At 39.6% G+C, this 16593-nt stretch overlaps 1 protein-coding gene across 2 annotated transcripts in view; it reads right to left on the reverse strand.

Moving 5' to 3' along the window:
- Positions 1–16593, reverse strand: part of GPM6A (glycoprotein M6A) — a 335676-nt gene that overhangs the window by 27451 nt on the left and 291632 nt on the right. For both annotated transcript variants that reach the window (XM_089684046.1, XM_089684045.1), the window contains exons 3-4: positions 10127–10283; positions 132–285 (exon numbers count right to left, since the gene is read on the reverse strand). In XM_089684046.1, the coding sequence (XP_089540172.1) occupies positions 132–285; positions 10127–10283 (311 nt within the window). The remainder of the gene's footprint in view (positions 1–131; positions 286–10126; positions 10284–16593) is intronic.

Raw genomic sequence — 16593 nt, forward strand, 5'->3', positions numbered from 1 at the left:
TTGTGGGTGTGGTTTGAGTGTGGGTGAGGACACAGGGGCCCCATGATCCACTATTGCCCGAGGGCCCCATGAGCTGTCAGTCCGCCCCTGGTTTTGACTGTCTTTCTAATTGTAAGAAAAATAGTACATACCAAACTGACGAAGGTCCAAACAAAAATTTGCATCACCAACTACAGTGGCATTTCGACAAACAGTCCAAAGATTGAAGTACATGTAAACCGGTAGTGAGGTAAAAGCTGTGACTCCAAGCCAGGCAAGCATGAAGAGGTACGTCAGCATAATAAACTACAAAATAAACCAACACATTTATTTTTATTCAGTTTACAGTGCAGTATCATTTTCCAAGCAACCTTTTACTTATCTGCCTGCAATAAATTGAAACTTGATAGCTGGCTGTTGGTTACTGCATGCTGCACAACAGAACTGTTCTCTGCAGTGCAAATACATTTAAACATTATAACATAAAACGTTATTAAATTACATATAAGGGCTCATATTCCTTCAGGTTCTTGCACATGTTTATGTACAAGACTGTAGCTTTTTTCCAAGAATCTGTGCTGTTCTACTTAATCAGTAGACAAGCAACCTACTATAGACAAACTTTGGGAAATGTCTATACATCCACAAGCTCAGAATCAGGTTCTCTCACAGCACCAAATTACTAGCAAGACATTTTATAATGTGAGATGGCCTGGTTCACTATAACAAAGCATGGAAAAAATACAAAGGTTCTGGGGAGGTAGGTTATATCTGTTTGCATTTGAAGGATTCTCATTGGAGAGAAATGACAGACACAGATTTTGTGCTCGACACAATACTATTCAGAAAATGCTAATTTTCAAAATGATCACCATAAAGAAATTGCAATGCATTCCTGTAAATTCACAATTTTTTCTGACAGTATTTTCTGGAAAAAAGTTAATATGTATTCATTGATGCATAACTGTATAAAAAAAATGAATATCGATTTACTTGTAAATTTAGTATCTTGGAGTACAGTACAAGACTACAAGACACAGGCTGGATATTCAAAGACCCTCAGTTATAGGCTGTTATCTTCAGGTGATTAGACACTAGCAAACCCCCCCCCCCCCCATCTCAAGGACATTTATCTATAACCCTACCCCACTCCAAAAGACCTCAAGTAATGCATAGGAACAGGGGAGGTATCCTGTGTCCTGTACTGTATTTCATGATACAGAATTTAGAGGTAAAATCCAAAATTCTTTTTATCTTAACCACTTGCCTACCAAGCACTTATACCCCCTTCCTGCCCAGGCCAGTTTTCAGCTTTCAGCGCTGTCACATTTTGAATGACAATTGAGCGGTCATGCAACACTGTACCCGTATGAAATTTTTTTTTTATTTTTGAGACAGATAGAGCATTCTTTTGGTGGTATTTAATCACCTATGTGTTTTTTATTTTTGCTAAACAAACCAAAACAATGTTTTTTCTTAGTTTTTGTTATAAAAGTTTGTAAATAAGTGATTTTCCTCCTTCACTGATGTGCGCTAATGTGGCTGTAGTGATGGGCACTGATAGGCTGCAATGATGGGCACTGATAGGTGGCACTGATGAGGAGGCACTAGTAGGTGGCACTGATGGGCATTGACAGGCATCACTGATGGGCACTGAAAGGCAGCACTCATATATGGCACTGATAGGCAGCACTGATAGGCGGCATTGACTGGCACTGTTAGGTGGCACTGACTGGCACTGTTAGGTGGCACTGACTGGCACTGATAGGCAGCACTGATGGGCACTGATAGGCGGCACTGACTGGCACTGATAGGTAGTACTGATTGGCAGCACTGATAGGAGGAACTGACTGGCATTGATAGGTGGCACTGACTGTCACTGATAGGTGACACTGAAAGGCAGCTCAGATGGACACTGATATGTGGCATTGATGTGCACTGGTAGGCACTGATATGTGACATTGATGAGGCACTGATGGGCACTGGCAGGTGGCATTGATGGGCAATGACAGCTGGCATTGATGGGCACTGACAGGTGGCACTGCTGGGGCTACACTGATCATCAGGGAACACTGATCATCAGTGCCCTGATGATCAGTGTAGATGTCCCCTCTGAGGAATGCCGATTACCAGCTCTCCACTCCTCTCGAGCTGTCAGCGTGACAGCTCGAGAGGAGAGAAATGCCAATAAACGGCATTTCCCTATTTATATGTGATCAGCTGCGATTGGACATAGCTGATCACATGACCAAGCCGACATCTTTGGCTCTTTCTGTTGATCGGTGATCCGCTGGGACACAGTGCACCACCGATCGCCGCGCATGCACGGTTAGAGTGGGAGGACGTCATATGACGTCCTCCCAGAACGAGAGAACCGCCTTGCGCCCATCATTACCTAATATGGCGGGCGGGAGGCAGTTAATCCGAAAGTACAAGACACAGGCTGTGTATTCATAAATCCTGGGACATCCCCAAACAATGAATCAGAAGAGTGGGAAACAACAAGGCAACCAGAACTGTGCCAAAGGGCCCAACAAGAGAGAAAAGGGTAAAAAGACCCATCTTACAGTGCTGCTGAAAGAACCTTGTGGCCAAAACCTGCATCCACAAAGGTCATGATATCCACCTATTAGAACTTAGGGGATGTGTGAACTGAAGACCAGGTTGCAGTCTTACAAAGCTGAGCAACAGAAGGCAACAGAAGGCAGAAAGCCCAGGACCCACCCACTGATGTGATGCAGCAAGCATGTAAAGGTACTGGAGGTACCATATCTTTTAGAGTTTTAAGCTCTAATAATGAGTTGTCTTATCCACCTGGCATTATTGGACCGAGAAGCAGGGAGTCTTTTTGGAGACACCATTAGCAGAACACAAAGAGAGGCCACCACTATGACTAAGTCCCATGGGCATAGTGAAAAGTATACCTTATGGTGCCGCTCCAAGCTATGGATGGCAGGAAAAGGATCACTCCACCAGCAAGTGAGAAGTGGGGAGCATGAGTCCAAGCGACTGCAGTGTCAGCCAATACAAGTGAAGGGATGGATGCTGCTCAACCGACACCAGGAGTACAATGTTGAGAAATGGCTTCAGCCACTGTACTGGTCATGCCCTCTGACACGTTTCACCCCGCCCACTGGGGCTTGGTCTATCAAAAAAAGGGCTGAATTCTGAACATATGAAAAGAAATGAGCGCCATTCTGGAAATATGTGTCATGACTTGTTCAAGGGCATCAGCACAGAAAAGTAAAGCGAAAGGCAGTGTTTGTTAAGTGTTCCACACGATTTCCTTCTAGGTGGATTCTGTTGATTGTTCATTGCCCTAGTCTAATCAGTTGTAGTCTGACAAACAAAAATTGCATCAATAGCTGGTTGCAGGGCTTGACCTGCAAGAGTAAGGAGTTTAAGCCTTTAAAAGCTTCTGAAATGTCCTGTCTGCAGAGTCCCTAAATGAAGGAACATCTTCTATTGACACTTTAAGATGTTTGTTTACAAGTTAATTCTTTTTCCACTGGATATAACCCAGTAATGATTCTCAGAGGGGTGAAAAGCTTTTCATTAGAAACCCACTTGTCATAAATTGTCCATTCTATTTATTCATGAATAAGAAATATCTGTTTTGACCATGTAGGTCTCTTAGTGCCCATAAGGGCTTGGTGATACTGAGGAGAAACAGGTGCAACAATACCAAGGCTTTTGCACACAGCAGAAGCGAACAATTCTACATTGGCAAGCATATTGCTGAAAGCATCAGGTGTATCAAAGGCTTGGGGTGGGAAATCTTCTATGGTCTCTAATGCTGGATCTGGGTCATCTTCAGTGTTTTCAATGTCTACCTCTTCTATGGGAGGTAGCTCCACTTCTGACTCGAGTAGAGAAGTTGGAGGTATAGAAGAAGTCTGGCCCTTTTGGACTCTGGGCAGTGATGGATTAATTGCTTAGCAGTAAATAGGAATGAGTAAAATATAGAAAATTCTCCATAAGAGAGACGGGATCCATAACTTACAGTACAGTACTTACAGCAAAAGGTCCCACTGCGTGACTAGAATTATCAAGATATGCCCAAGGATAGTGCATCCAAAAACCTACAACCCAAGGTATATTGACATCCAGCCTCCTGTAATTAATATTATGATTATTATTACAATATGGCCAAATGTCCTTTAGGAAGAATGTACAGGTGTTATCTATGTACTGTAACTGTCACTTGGTGTGGTCAGTGCAGGGCATTTCCTCTGCACACGCACTAGATGCCAAATGCAGTAGATCAGAATTCAGAAAGGTTTCCTGGCAAATTAAGAATACTTGTGGCTGAGTTCCTACATGTCCTCAGATTCTCTGTATCACATTATCCATATTTGGTAAAACATTAACACTGTAAGAAGTGCTTATTTTTATTTGCATATTGTATAAATCAATTAACTAGTCTACAGCTTCATTTAGACTTTAAAGTGATACAAAACCTACAAACGTTTTATACTTTAATGCATTCCATGCAAAAAGACAAAAAACATTTTCACTTTCTCCATGCTCTCCCTTCTCTAGTGCTGTGTACAGCTGCATCTCTTCTCCTCTCTCTTCCTCTTCACACAGGACTCAAGCAGCAGCAGGAACCATTGATTCCTGCTGTTGTCAATCAAATGCAGTGAAGAGGAAGTGGGACTAAGTCCCGCTGTGTGTGTCTATGCAGCTCCATAGACACACAGCTCGGGAGTCCAAATATACAAACGAAACCAGTGCTAAAATCTTCATGCAGACTAGGATAAGTTTAAATGCCAAACGTTGAGGTGCAGCCCTTGGAAGATCAAGAAATCTTGGTACTGGTAAACAAAAGCAAAACAGGGCGCACTCTCATCGTGCATTACCGTGGTGAAAGACAAATTTATTTAAAAGCATATAGATGCATACTCACAAACCAAAAGGGAATAAAAACAGAGAAGAAAAGTCTAATATCAGTCCAAAGTATCGATAAACCCTTGATGGGGTAAGCTAACACATTTTGGGAGACGCACTCCCTTCTTCAGAGCTAAAATGTAGACCTGCTATTCCAACATTTATAAGCCACAAATGGTTTAAGAGTACTGGACCACACCCCCTCACACATGACAACCCAATCAGGGTTGAGCCAATCAGATCCACCTCCAGCAAAAAATGTCACAGCGAAAAAATGGTAATGCGCATGTGAACATAAATGGACAACCAAGAAGGGGAGGAGCCAAGATCACTGGTGGAAGACCCGAGAAGAGTAGGATTATAAAGTCCTAAAATTATTCCTCTTTAAAAATTATCTGCTAAAATATTACTGTTTAGTGTGATAGATGCAAGTATTCAGAATATTTTAAAATGTTTTATTTAGCATAAATAAATTCCTTTTACAAAGCTAACAGGAACTGCTGTCTTAACTCAGAAAATAGTCACCTCTTCAGTTCTATAAACCTGCACATATGTCCCAAATTGAATGATGTCAAGAAAGAAAGTGAAGAATGTATTTTCAGCTCAAAATATAAAATGGCTAAAAGGGAGAAGAGCGGAACAGTCCGGGAAGTGAAGAGACCCTATAATGGAGACCGTAACTTAACCTACAGCCAATGGTATATTTACCGCGAGGCAAACAAGGTGTTTGCCTAGGATGGAAATTTTCGGAGGGGGGTTGCGCCACCCCTGGAACAAGGGACACAAGTGGCAGGGATGGGGACCTGGTGAGGCACTGCCTCAGCTCTGCCATGAGATCTGCACGTTGCTGGAGGGTGCTGAATTATATTAGAGAAATACATTAGTTGAATCCAACTGATGACTTTTATATCTCAGAAAAAGAGATGGATGGACCAATCTGATTAGCTACAACAGGAAGGTTTGAGAGACTAGTTCAAGCCTGTGCACACCCCTATAGGTGCCTGTATTTTCTGTCTGCCTGTTGAATAATAGTGTAATTGTCTTATTTGAAATAGTGTTTAAATCTATATCTACATTAATTTGCATAATGGGTGCAGAAAAGCATGGAGTAGATCAGCTTTAAACTGGTGTATCATAGGGTGAAGCCATTTTTGGGTTCCCACACTGAAGTATTTAACTGACCATGATAAATATGCTCTGTGGTATTAAAATAACAGGTTGCCTACATGTTGTGAGCCCTCTTGTTATGGGGATGCATGTCTGTATGCCCAGGGTGCCATTCTTCCTGTCTGTAAAACCGATCTGTGTGCCTTGCTGACCATTGATTCATTATTATAGCTTTTTATGCCAGATTAGTTTTTTTTTTTTTGTGGTGTAGATTTCTGCATGTGGCCTTAGCTTATTATTGGCTGCTACATGCTGACAGATTTGACAAAGGCCCTATTCTGATTACTGCCCTGAGCCCAACATTGTCTAAAACTAGCATTAATTCTAGTTTGTATAACAGAGCCCCTATTTTTTCATACAATACATAATCCAATTGGAATCTAGAAGGAACCTCTCTTTATTTCCTGTACTCCATCTGTGTTCCTGCTAATTAGAATCTGCTGCCTATCCACTGACAATGTTTGGCACCAATTACTAAGGCATTAATGAAAACCCTTCACACTTTATTCATGCAGAACATTTCACTCTAGTTGACTCTTATGAGCTTTCTCACTCTACATGAGTAAAATATAAACCGCAGAATAAAGTGAAAATAAAACCTTTAAGCTGGAATACAACAACATTAATCAGTGGCAGATTTATAATTGGGTAGATAATACACATGCCTACAGGACAAAGAATAGTCTGACATACAAGACTCAGACACATCAATGCATCATCAGCTATTGATGGCTGAATTGGTTTGAGAAAGCAGCCCCAGCTGATAAAGCTTATTCTTAATTATTACAGAATAAAAATAGATCTCATACATACAGTGCAATAGACATACTTTGCAGTTGTCTATGTCTCAATAAACTCAGTTATTGGCCAAATGTAATATCCCTGTTTATTTCAGAATGTTTTTTTTTTCATTACAGTAATCCAATGGTTCAACCAATGAGAAATCGGAGCTGATATGTCTAATCATAGTGAGCTGCTGATGTATCATTTAAAGCTGTAAGCTATTTCATGTCATTCGTTGTTTTTCACATGTACAGAAAAACAAGTCTAAGGATGAAGAAACCCTATTAGTGGAACACAAATGTATGTTAAAGAGATTATTTAAAGGGTTTCAACAATATTTCATCAATATTTCAACAACAAAAACAAGTAGCTTCCCGTGCCCAATATCCAGGATCGGTGCAGCGATTTCAGGAAAGCAGTTCAACAGAAGAACGCTTCTGCAATTTTCTTTTTTGTTTTCAGTCCCTCTTATTTAACTCTGTCAGACAAAGTGACTTATTGTCATTTCAGAGTTGGAAAGCAATATTTTATACAGGTTTTCTTACTTTCTGAACTGGATAGCCTTTTGTCTTTTTTCAGCCAGACTAACTATGTAACTATGTAACGTTTCCACTGGTATGGCCAACTATGGGCCTTCCTGCTCTGGTAACCTTTAGATCAGCTGTTTTACAGTATTATGAACCACAACATTGTGTTTATGAAGACTTGACATACTGTATGTGTAGTATTTATGTGTAGGGTAGTGTTTAGCCATAACATTTCATTTAGCTGTTATGTTTCGTGAACAGTAATAGGTCGTGCGACCCACTTTTAACTTTCTCACAAACAACTACTACTTAGGGCTCATGAACACTGGGCCATTTTTTTCTGCCTGTAAACACACTTTAATGTTAGACTATGGGGTTGATTTACTAAAGGTAAATATACTGTGCACTGCAAGTACAGCTGCTTTAGATATGAGGGGAAGCTCTGAAATGAGGCAAATCTCTGCTGATTTCTTTCATCCGATCCTGTGCATGCAAAAATGCCATTTTTTAAATTTTCCTTGCATGTTTCCCTCAGATCTAGAGCAACTGCACTTTCACTGCACCTGCAGTGCACTTCCAAGTTCACTTGGAGTGTACAGCCTATTTACCTTTAGTAAATAAACCCCTATGTTTCCATGCACACATAGGTGTTTACGGGTATATTAGAAGAGGAACATTTACAATAAAAACATCACCAGTGTTTAGGAGAGTTGCTTTTGGGCAGAAAAAAAAACACTGAATGCACCTAAACTTGCCCTAAATGCATCTAAATACACCTAAACGCTAGACACATTTATCACATGAGCATTCATTCCAATGGCCAGAATAAATTATTATTCTGGCCAATGGAATTCCTAAACACTCAAACACTTGACACACCTAAACGCACTTAAACACATGCAATACGTGGCTTCAGGTGCGTTATTTGTAAGCTGCTTTTTCCAGGAGTAAAAGGATGGCGGAAGAATTCAAATTCAAGTGTGCAAGGAATTATTTATTGTATTTGTTTTACTTTAACCACTTTCAACTTGTGATCTTATAGAACTAGAACCTCACAGCAGTGCAGATTCCTTTCCTTGAGAATATGTTGTCCCTGGCAGTGTTGGTGTCACACTAACCATTAGGAACCATAGTGATTGGTTCCCGATTATGTGATCACTGTGATGAGAGCCAACCATGATGATTTGATGGGTTTTTGTTTACATAACAAGGCTACTGGCTCAGCTCTTACCTTGCCAAAAGGTACACTGATAACTGCAGACAGAAAACTATAGCTCTTTTTGTGCAATACAGAAGACTTTAAAAAAGGTATTCATCCATTAATTTAAAAAGTTCTAAAAATAATTAAATGGCTAAGCATAAAATTGATTTATTTAAACAATTGTGGCTTTTTTCAGCTTACAATACAAAAACGTAAGCAAGACATTTATTAAACAGCATACTAAATATAAGCTTTATCAACCACAAAGAAATGTATCTGGATTTCATTGACCTCTGGTCATGAATTGCTTTAGGAGAAATTCTAAGCAACAAGTGAAAAGCAACCGGAGCCATAGCTCACATAGGCCACTTCAAGGGGTCAATAGAAAGGTGGTAGTAGAGTACTGTCTGAGGCCTGTGCTGTGTAATGTCTTTGGTCTGCTTCCTGTATCATTAATCGCATACCAAACATCCAAGCCATGTAGAATCTGACCAGTAGCTGGGAGGAACATCTTAGTACTGACTTCAGCAGTTCTGTAGATGAGAGGCAGCAATCGGTATACAAGCATTACAAATAGCTGTGTTCCAAGATTACTGAAAGGCACAGTAAGGATGTAGGTGTTGACAGAGGAAGCACTAAGCATACCTAGGACCATAAGAGTTGATTACTTTAGACTCTTCCAGCAGTGATTTCTCTTTCTTACATCACTGTTTGGTGGCATAAACTGTAAAAGTAAATATTTACTATCGTTTTTACAGAGAACCATTTAATTCACAGTTTAAGTCATAGCCTTCATTTTTAATATTCTCTAATATATATCTTTAAAACGGAGCTTCACCCAAAAAGTAAAATTCCACTTTAAGGATTCTTCCCCCCATTCCCCGTTAAGGATTGGCACATTTGGGGATCGGGTACTTGATTTTGACAGGTACCAACTCCAATCCGCTCCGACTGCCTAGGCGCCAGGGACAGAAGACGGCCATTGAACCCGGCTGTGGTGAGCACACCGCTGGATCGAGGGACAGGTGAGTGGCTGTTATTTAGAAGTCAGCAGCTACAGCTTTTGTAGCTGCTGACTTTTCTTTTTTTTAACAGGAGACTTTTCTTTTTTTTTAACAGGAGACTGGAGCTCCGCTTTAAGGAATATGCTACAGTATATCATATAAACTATACAAAAAAAGTGGTCTGATATAGTACTCTGATTGAATATCAGACCGTTATCTTGCAGTATATTAAAGTGTGTATGGAAATACGCCCATGATATATGACCAGGGCTATCTTATTGGAAAATGTAGCTCATTATAACCGTAATGTGTAATGGTTAATGCCTCTTGTTTTTTTCATTTTTTTTTTCTTCTTTGTTTTTTGTATGTACTTCATGTAGCAGAGGATCTGCAACTTTGTCATTTTCGTTGATATCTGCTTATTTACTGTGAACTGTTTTTCCTTTTTTTGTGAAAAAATTAAATAACAGATTAAAAACAAAAAAGTTGTCTGAGCGCAGATTTCTCCCTCTGTAAACACTAATTTACACACAAGCATTTTTATATTGAACTAGATTTTCTGACGATAAACTTACCCATGCGCTTACACATCGGCCACAAGTTGTGATTTTGAAATCCCCATAGAGATCCTTAATTGCTCCGGTTGTGAAGAATCCTTCCACCATCAGTAAAATTCCATAGACAAAGAATGCAGCTGCTATACCATAGATGACATATTTAAAGATATCAATCCTGAAAAGAAAAAGGAAGAGAACAATAGTTAGCTTATTAAAGTTAGCTCCTATAACTGCCAAAATAAACAGGATGTCCAGGTCACTGAAACCACTCCACCAAACATCTAAAAATAAATAACCAGCAAGGTTCTACTTGCTCTTAAGGTGGAGTGCACCAGGCTTATTATGAGCAGCGGTTTTATAAAACTGTAACAGGTTAGGTACAAAAATAAGGAATCGGGTGCTAAAGTACAAAGCAGTTCAGCAATATTCATCAGCCCAGGATATGAAACACTCAACAATAAACTCTGGTTCCCATATAGAACCAATTATTGCTGAGATGCTATCTACCTTCTAAACCTTCATCGGCAGTATTTCAACAATGCGTACAATTGGAATTTTCACATTAGACAAATTAGGTCATCTAGCATAAGTGGTGTATCTGAAAACCTAATAAGAAAAAAGATAGTGGGAAGCACCACATAAACCAGATTATAAAAACCTAGAGTTACTTAGTATAAAATATTAGAAAAGTGGTGCTCAGTCCTGGTCCTTAGGGATCACTGACAGTTTATGCTTTCTCACTACCACACAGTTGCATTACTTAATACTCTGTGCTAAAAAAAACCCCACAAGGCATTGTTTACACGGACTTCAACTTGTAGTATGTACACCAAGCTTTTATTAAGTATTTGAAAGATTTTAGCAAGCTTTAAGTAGCTTTGTTAAAACCTTTAATCACTTGTTTCACCTCCCTTCAGTCCAGGTCATGTTTCAATTTTCAGCGCTGTCACACTTTGAATGACAATAACTCAAAATGTATTTTGCTACATTTCCTTAGTAAAAATAAAACAAATAGATATATATTATTTATTCTGTGTGAAAGTTACAGAATCTACAAACAATGGTGTATGTATTTGAAAATTGAGCAATTCTGATGTACTGACTGCCTAAGTAAATTTCTTGAGGCCCTAAAATGGCAAAACAGTACAAATATCCCTAAAATCCCATTTTTGGAAAGTGGACAGTTTAAGGTATTTAGTAAGAGGCATGGTGAGTTTTCTGAAATTGTAATTTTTGTCACACTTTTTTGGAAAATGGAGAAATTAAATTTTTTTTTCTTTTTTCCACAAGGCCATTTAACAAGTTATTTCTTACACAGCACAGGCATAATTGCAATCAAATCCCATTCTGCTACTCCTCCCTAGTATGTTGATGCCATGTGTGAGACTTTTTCACAGCCTATAAGGGCACAAATTACAAGAAGCACCTTTGGGCTTTCATGAAGCATAAGTTACATTCCTTATTTCCTGACTACCTATCATATTTCTTGACTCCCTGCAGTACTAGGACAGAAGAAAAACCCACAAAATTACCCCATATTTGAATGTAAACACCACAAGGTATATTTTGAAAGGCATAGTGAGTCTTTTGAAATAGTCAATTTTTGACACAAGTTTTTGGAAAATGGGAGTGAAAAAAACCTCATGGTTAAGCTGTGAGTTTACTGTCCCCCCAACCCCTACCCCATTTAGCTGCAGAGACAGTGGCCCAGGGTACACGCATGATGTGGCTATGATGCTTTGCTTCACAGCCATGGCAGGAATTATACCCCTTGTCGGTTTAGGAGGGCATAGCATCTGCCAATTGCAACCCATTCAAGTGAATGGAGGCGCTTGTGCGGGGTTTCAAGGGGTTAAAGCAGGAGATGAGGAGACAATAGTATGCCTCCTCACCACTTGTCAAATGTCCTTTGAAGAGCAATACAAACATGGATAGCTCTTCAGAAAGCACCACACATGCGAACAGGGTCTTATGGTGACACTGTGACTGGTGTGGACAGGCCCATCAAGAGAGGTCCACAGAGAAGTCCAAAATCCAAGGAGCACCTTCAGGCTTTCCAGGAGCATAATTTATGCATCCAATTTCCTGAATATCTAATAAATTTTTTGGACACTGGAACTGGTGTGGTAAAGATCGGAGACACTATGACTGACTGCAGTATTAGGCCTCATTCACACAGGAAGTTTTATAAACACTCCTCCTCTTGGCAGTAGAGTTTTGGCAGAAAATATGCCTGACGCTTGTCAGGCTTGTCATGCTTGGGTGTTAATTGATTTAATTGGCCAGAACAACAATTTATTCTGGCCATTGAAATGAATTAACACTCAAGCGCTAAACACACCTAATGTTAAACCGCATTTAGGCACGTTTAGACACGATAAGGCATTTTTTCTGTCAAAACGCTGCTGCTTCTGGATGCACTGGCCTTGGGTTTTTTTTCCTGCTGGTAAATGCTACTGCTACTTAAAACTTCTAAAAGTTTATGTGTGCTTGGACATATAGGATAACATGGTGGGCCATTTGGATGCAGTAAAGAAATCGCCTGATGCCCCTAAAAGTGGCTGCAAAAACGCTGTGTGTATGAGGCCTTACATGTGACATGTAAGATTAGAGGGAGGTAAAAGCTCTCTGTTGAGCCACAGCTTTACTGTCCCCCAACTGCTACCCATTTTAGCTGCAGAGGCAGTGGCTGGGGGTATACACATGAAGCAGCTGAGAGGCTTTGTTTCCCAGCCGTGGCAGGTGTTTTATGCCCTGATGCTTTCGTTGGGCACTTCTGTGAGATGAGGGTAATGAAGGAGGTGAGGAGGCAATTCAATGCCTGCCAAATGCTCTTTGAAGAGCATTCCAAACAAGGATAGCTATTCAGAGAGTATCAAACATGTGAACAATGCCTCACGGTGACACCGGGACTGGTGTGGTGCGGATTGGAGACAATGACTGGCTGCACTGGTCTGGTAGCACCTTACTGCTCTGGAAGTGATGAGAGACAATGACTGACACACAGTGATGCCAGAGCAGCCAGCTACTGTACCTGATTACTGCCACAGAAGTACAATGTCACCATAGTAACACTGCACTGCGTTGCGCTGCCTGCATCCCAAAACCTGAGGATAATGTGAAAGACATACACCTGTGATCTCAGTGGTCCTTGTAAAAACCTATATGGGGATATTTCTTTTGTACTACAGATAACAGGTTAACTCCACCTTGAGATCCTTTTGATGTTTGGAGTGCCAAGGGTTCCTGGATAACATCTATATAAAATTTACAGATTGGCTGCATCACCCCAACACCCCAACATGCTGGTATCAGTTTATGCATGCTTTTCTGCCTTTCAGGATTGCCTTATCTTTCCAGCAATACATGAAGTCAGTTGATGAGCCCTTCCTGAGTTTGATCTGAAAGGTTTATCATTACAGTGTTTCTATGGAGGAAATGGATGACTTATTACATCTATGATTTAATGCTCCACAGTCACCTTCATTCACATCAAGACCAATAACATTCTTGATACAGTTCAAGGACCTATTGTATCCTGAGAGAGCACCAATACTCTTTCTATGTAAATAATACATCCTCCTCTCCTTTTCTGTTACATATATATATATATATATATATATATATATACAGTGGGGATCAAAAGTTTGGGCACCCCAGCTAAAAATTTGTATTAATGTGCATAAAGAAGCCAAGGAAAGATGGAAAAATCTCCAAAAGGCAACAAATTACAGATTAGACATTCTTATAATATGTCAACAAAAGTTAGATTTTATTTCCATTATTTACACTTTCAAAATAACAGAAAACAAAAAAATGGCGTCTGCAAAAGTTTGGGCACCCTGCAGAGTTAATATCTTGTACTGCCCCCTTTGGCAGGTATCACAGCTTGTAAACGCTTTTTGTAGCCAGCCAAGAGTCTTTCAATTCTTGTTTGAGGTATTTTTGCCCATTCTTCCTTACAAAAGTCTTCCAGTTCTTTGAGATTTCTGGGCTGTCTGTCACGCACTGCTCTTTTAAGGTCGATCCATAGATTTTCAATTATGTTGAGGTCAGGAGATTGTGAAGGCCATGGCAAAATCTTCAGTTTACGCCTCTTGATGTAATCCCCCGTGGATTTCGAGATGTGTTTAGGATCATTATCCATTTGTAGAAGCCAGCCTCTCTTTAACTTCAGCTTTTTCACAGATGGCATCAAGTTAAATCCAAAATTTGCTGAAATTTTATTGAATCCATTTTTCCTTCTACTCGTGAGATGTTCCCTGTGCCACTGGCTGCAACACAACCCCAAAGCATGATTGATCCAACCCCATGCTTAACAGTTGGACAGAGGTTCTTTTCATTAAATTCTGTGCCCCTTCTTCTCCAAACATACCTTTGCTCATTCCGGCCAAAAAGTTCAATTTTAACCTCATCGGTCCACAGAACTTGTTTCCAAAATGCATCAGGCTTGTCTATATGTTCATTTGCAAAGTTCAAACGATGATTTTTGTGGTGAGGACGTAGAAGAGGTTTTCTTGTGATGACTCTTTCATGAAGACCATATTTGTACAAGTATCTCTTTATAGTGGAATAGTGTACCAAAACTCCAGTGTCTGCCAGATCTTTCTGGAGGGATCGTGCAGTCAAACGTGGGTTTTGAATTGTTTTTCTTACAATCCTGCAAGCTGTTCTGTCTGATATTTTTCTTGGTCTTCCAGATCTTGCTTTAACTTCCACTGTTCCTAATGACTGCCATTTCTTAATTACATTCCGAACAGAGGATATTGACATCTGAAAACGCTTTGCTATCTTCTTATAGCCTTCTCCAGCTTTGTGAGCGTCAACTATATTCAGTTTCAGTTTTCTAGACAACTGCTTAGAAGAACCCATGGTGCTGATTGTTGGGGCAAGGTCAGATGAGTCTGGGCATTTAAAACCTTTGAGATTGACATAACCTGGTCTTCCCAGACGATGATTGAGAACAATCCATGACACTGGCAGGTCTCAGCTTTGCAAAGGGGGCAGTGCATGCTATAAATTCTGCAGGGTGCCCAAACTTTTGCAAACATTTTTTGTTTTCTGTTATTTTGAAAGTGTAAATGATGGAAATAAAATCTAACTTTTGTTGACATATTATAAGAATGTCTAATCTGTAATTTGATGCCTTTTGGAGATTTTTCCATCTTTCCTTGGCTTCTTTATGCACATTAATACAAATATTTAGCTGGGGTGCCGCCCAAACTTTCGATCCCCACTGTATACATATATATATATATATATATATTTATTTATTTAATACATTTATTATGAATTAGTATATATATTTATGCCTTAGGATGTACTTATGCATTTTACTATTCAAAGGATTATTTAGGTAGAGCTTTTTTAATAGTTATACCTATGTTGTTAATATGTGTTTTGTGTATTTAAAATGACTATACAAACGCATGTTTCTTAAGCAGTTGGTTGTATACTTTATAGCTGAACCTCCTTGATATTCCTGCACAGTAGATATGTTTACAGTAGTGTGCTCTTAAGCTTTTCTACGTTGAGCTTTGAATGTAAGTTTGAAAAAAGGGATTTTTCCGTGCCTGTTATATAATTATATACGGTATGAGCTTTGAATCTGTTCACAATGTTTGTTGCTGTCAGCTATGTTAAAGCCATTAAAGAAAGCTTTAGTTCCAGTATGGAGATGTTAAACATGGACCTTAATTGGAGTCATTCACATTGACTTAATATGACAATGTGCCCATATTAGCTCAATGATGTCATAAGCATCCTTATCTCTGTGTACGTCAGCTACTGGGGGATCTCCCCGTCCACAGCTCATTGGCCCAGCAAGGGCAGGTATTTTCCGGGTCTATAGGAATTTGGGTTCAGAATGCACCCAAGGCTGAATTCAAACTCATCACTAGTGCTTAAGAATTCTAACAGCAGCCAGTGCTTCCTTTAGGATCTGTGCCTACCCTCCACATACTGTAGCTGAATGATGTTTTAAAGGCTTCAAGAAAGCTTGAAAGCTTCTGGAAACTTTTTAGAAGCTTTAACTAAGATTTGTAGAAACTTGTTTTTCACACTGTTCCTATAGCAGTTGAAGCCCACATGAACAAGGCCTTAGTCTCTCCTCAATATGTCTATGAAGAGGACTGGAATACATCTCCCACAAAGCTACTCACACATTCATTATTACATTTTTGGGGTGATTTAAATGTTAGATTGAATCTGGCATTCCTTTTTTTCTGATCTATTAGAAGAAACACTTTTATTACAAAGTGATATCTATTGCTCCTTTGCTGTGAATTTCATCACCTGAAGTGTTTTCAAACAGTGACTAATTGGAGTGAATTTATGTTGGAGACAAAACCTGTGCCAACTGTATTTATTGGTCAAGATTTATCTAATGGCAGCCAGAAAATAAGCTGTTTTTAGCCTATCATTCCATTTTCAAATATACCCTCTTAAATTAATGCTGTCTTGAAACCTCTTAAAGGAACCACACC

Source organism: Staurois parvus, unplaced genomic scaffold (assembly GCF_062004578.1).
Source record: "Staurois parvus isolate SC_StPar_1 unplaced genomic scaffold, SC_StPar_1.0 ptg000334l, whole genome shotgun sequence".
Classification (NCBI taxonomy): domain Eukaryota; kingdom Metazoa; phylum Chordata; class Amphibia; order Anura; family Ranidae; genus Staurois; species Staurois parvus.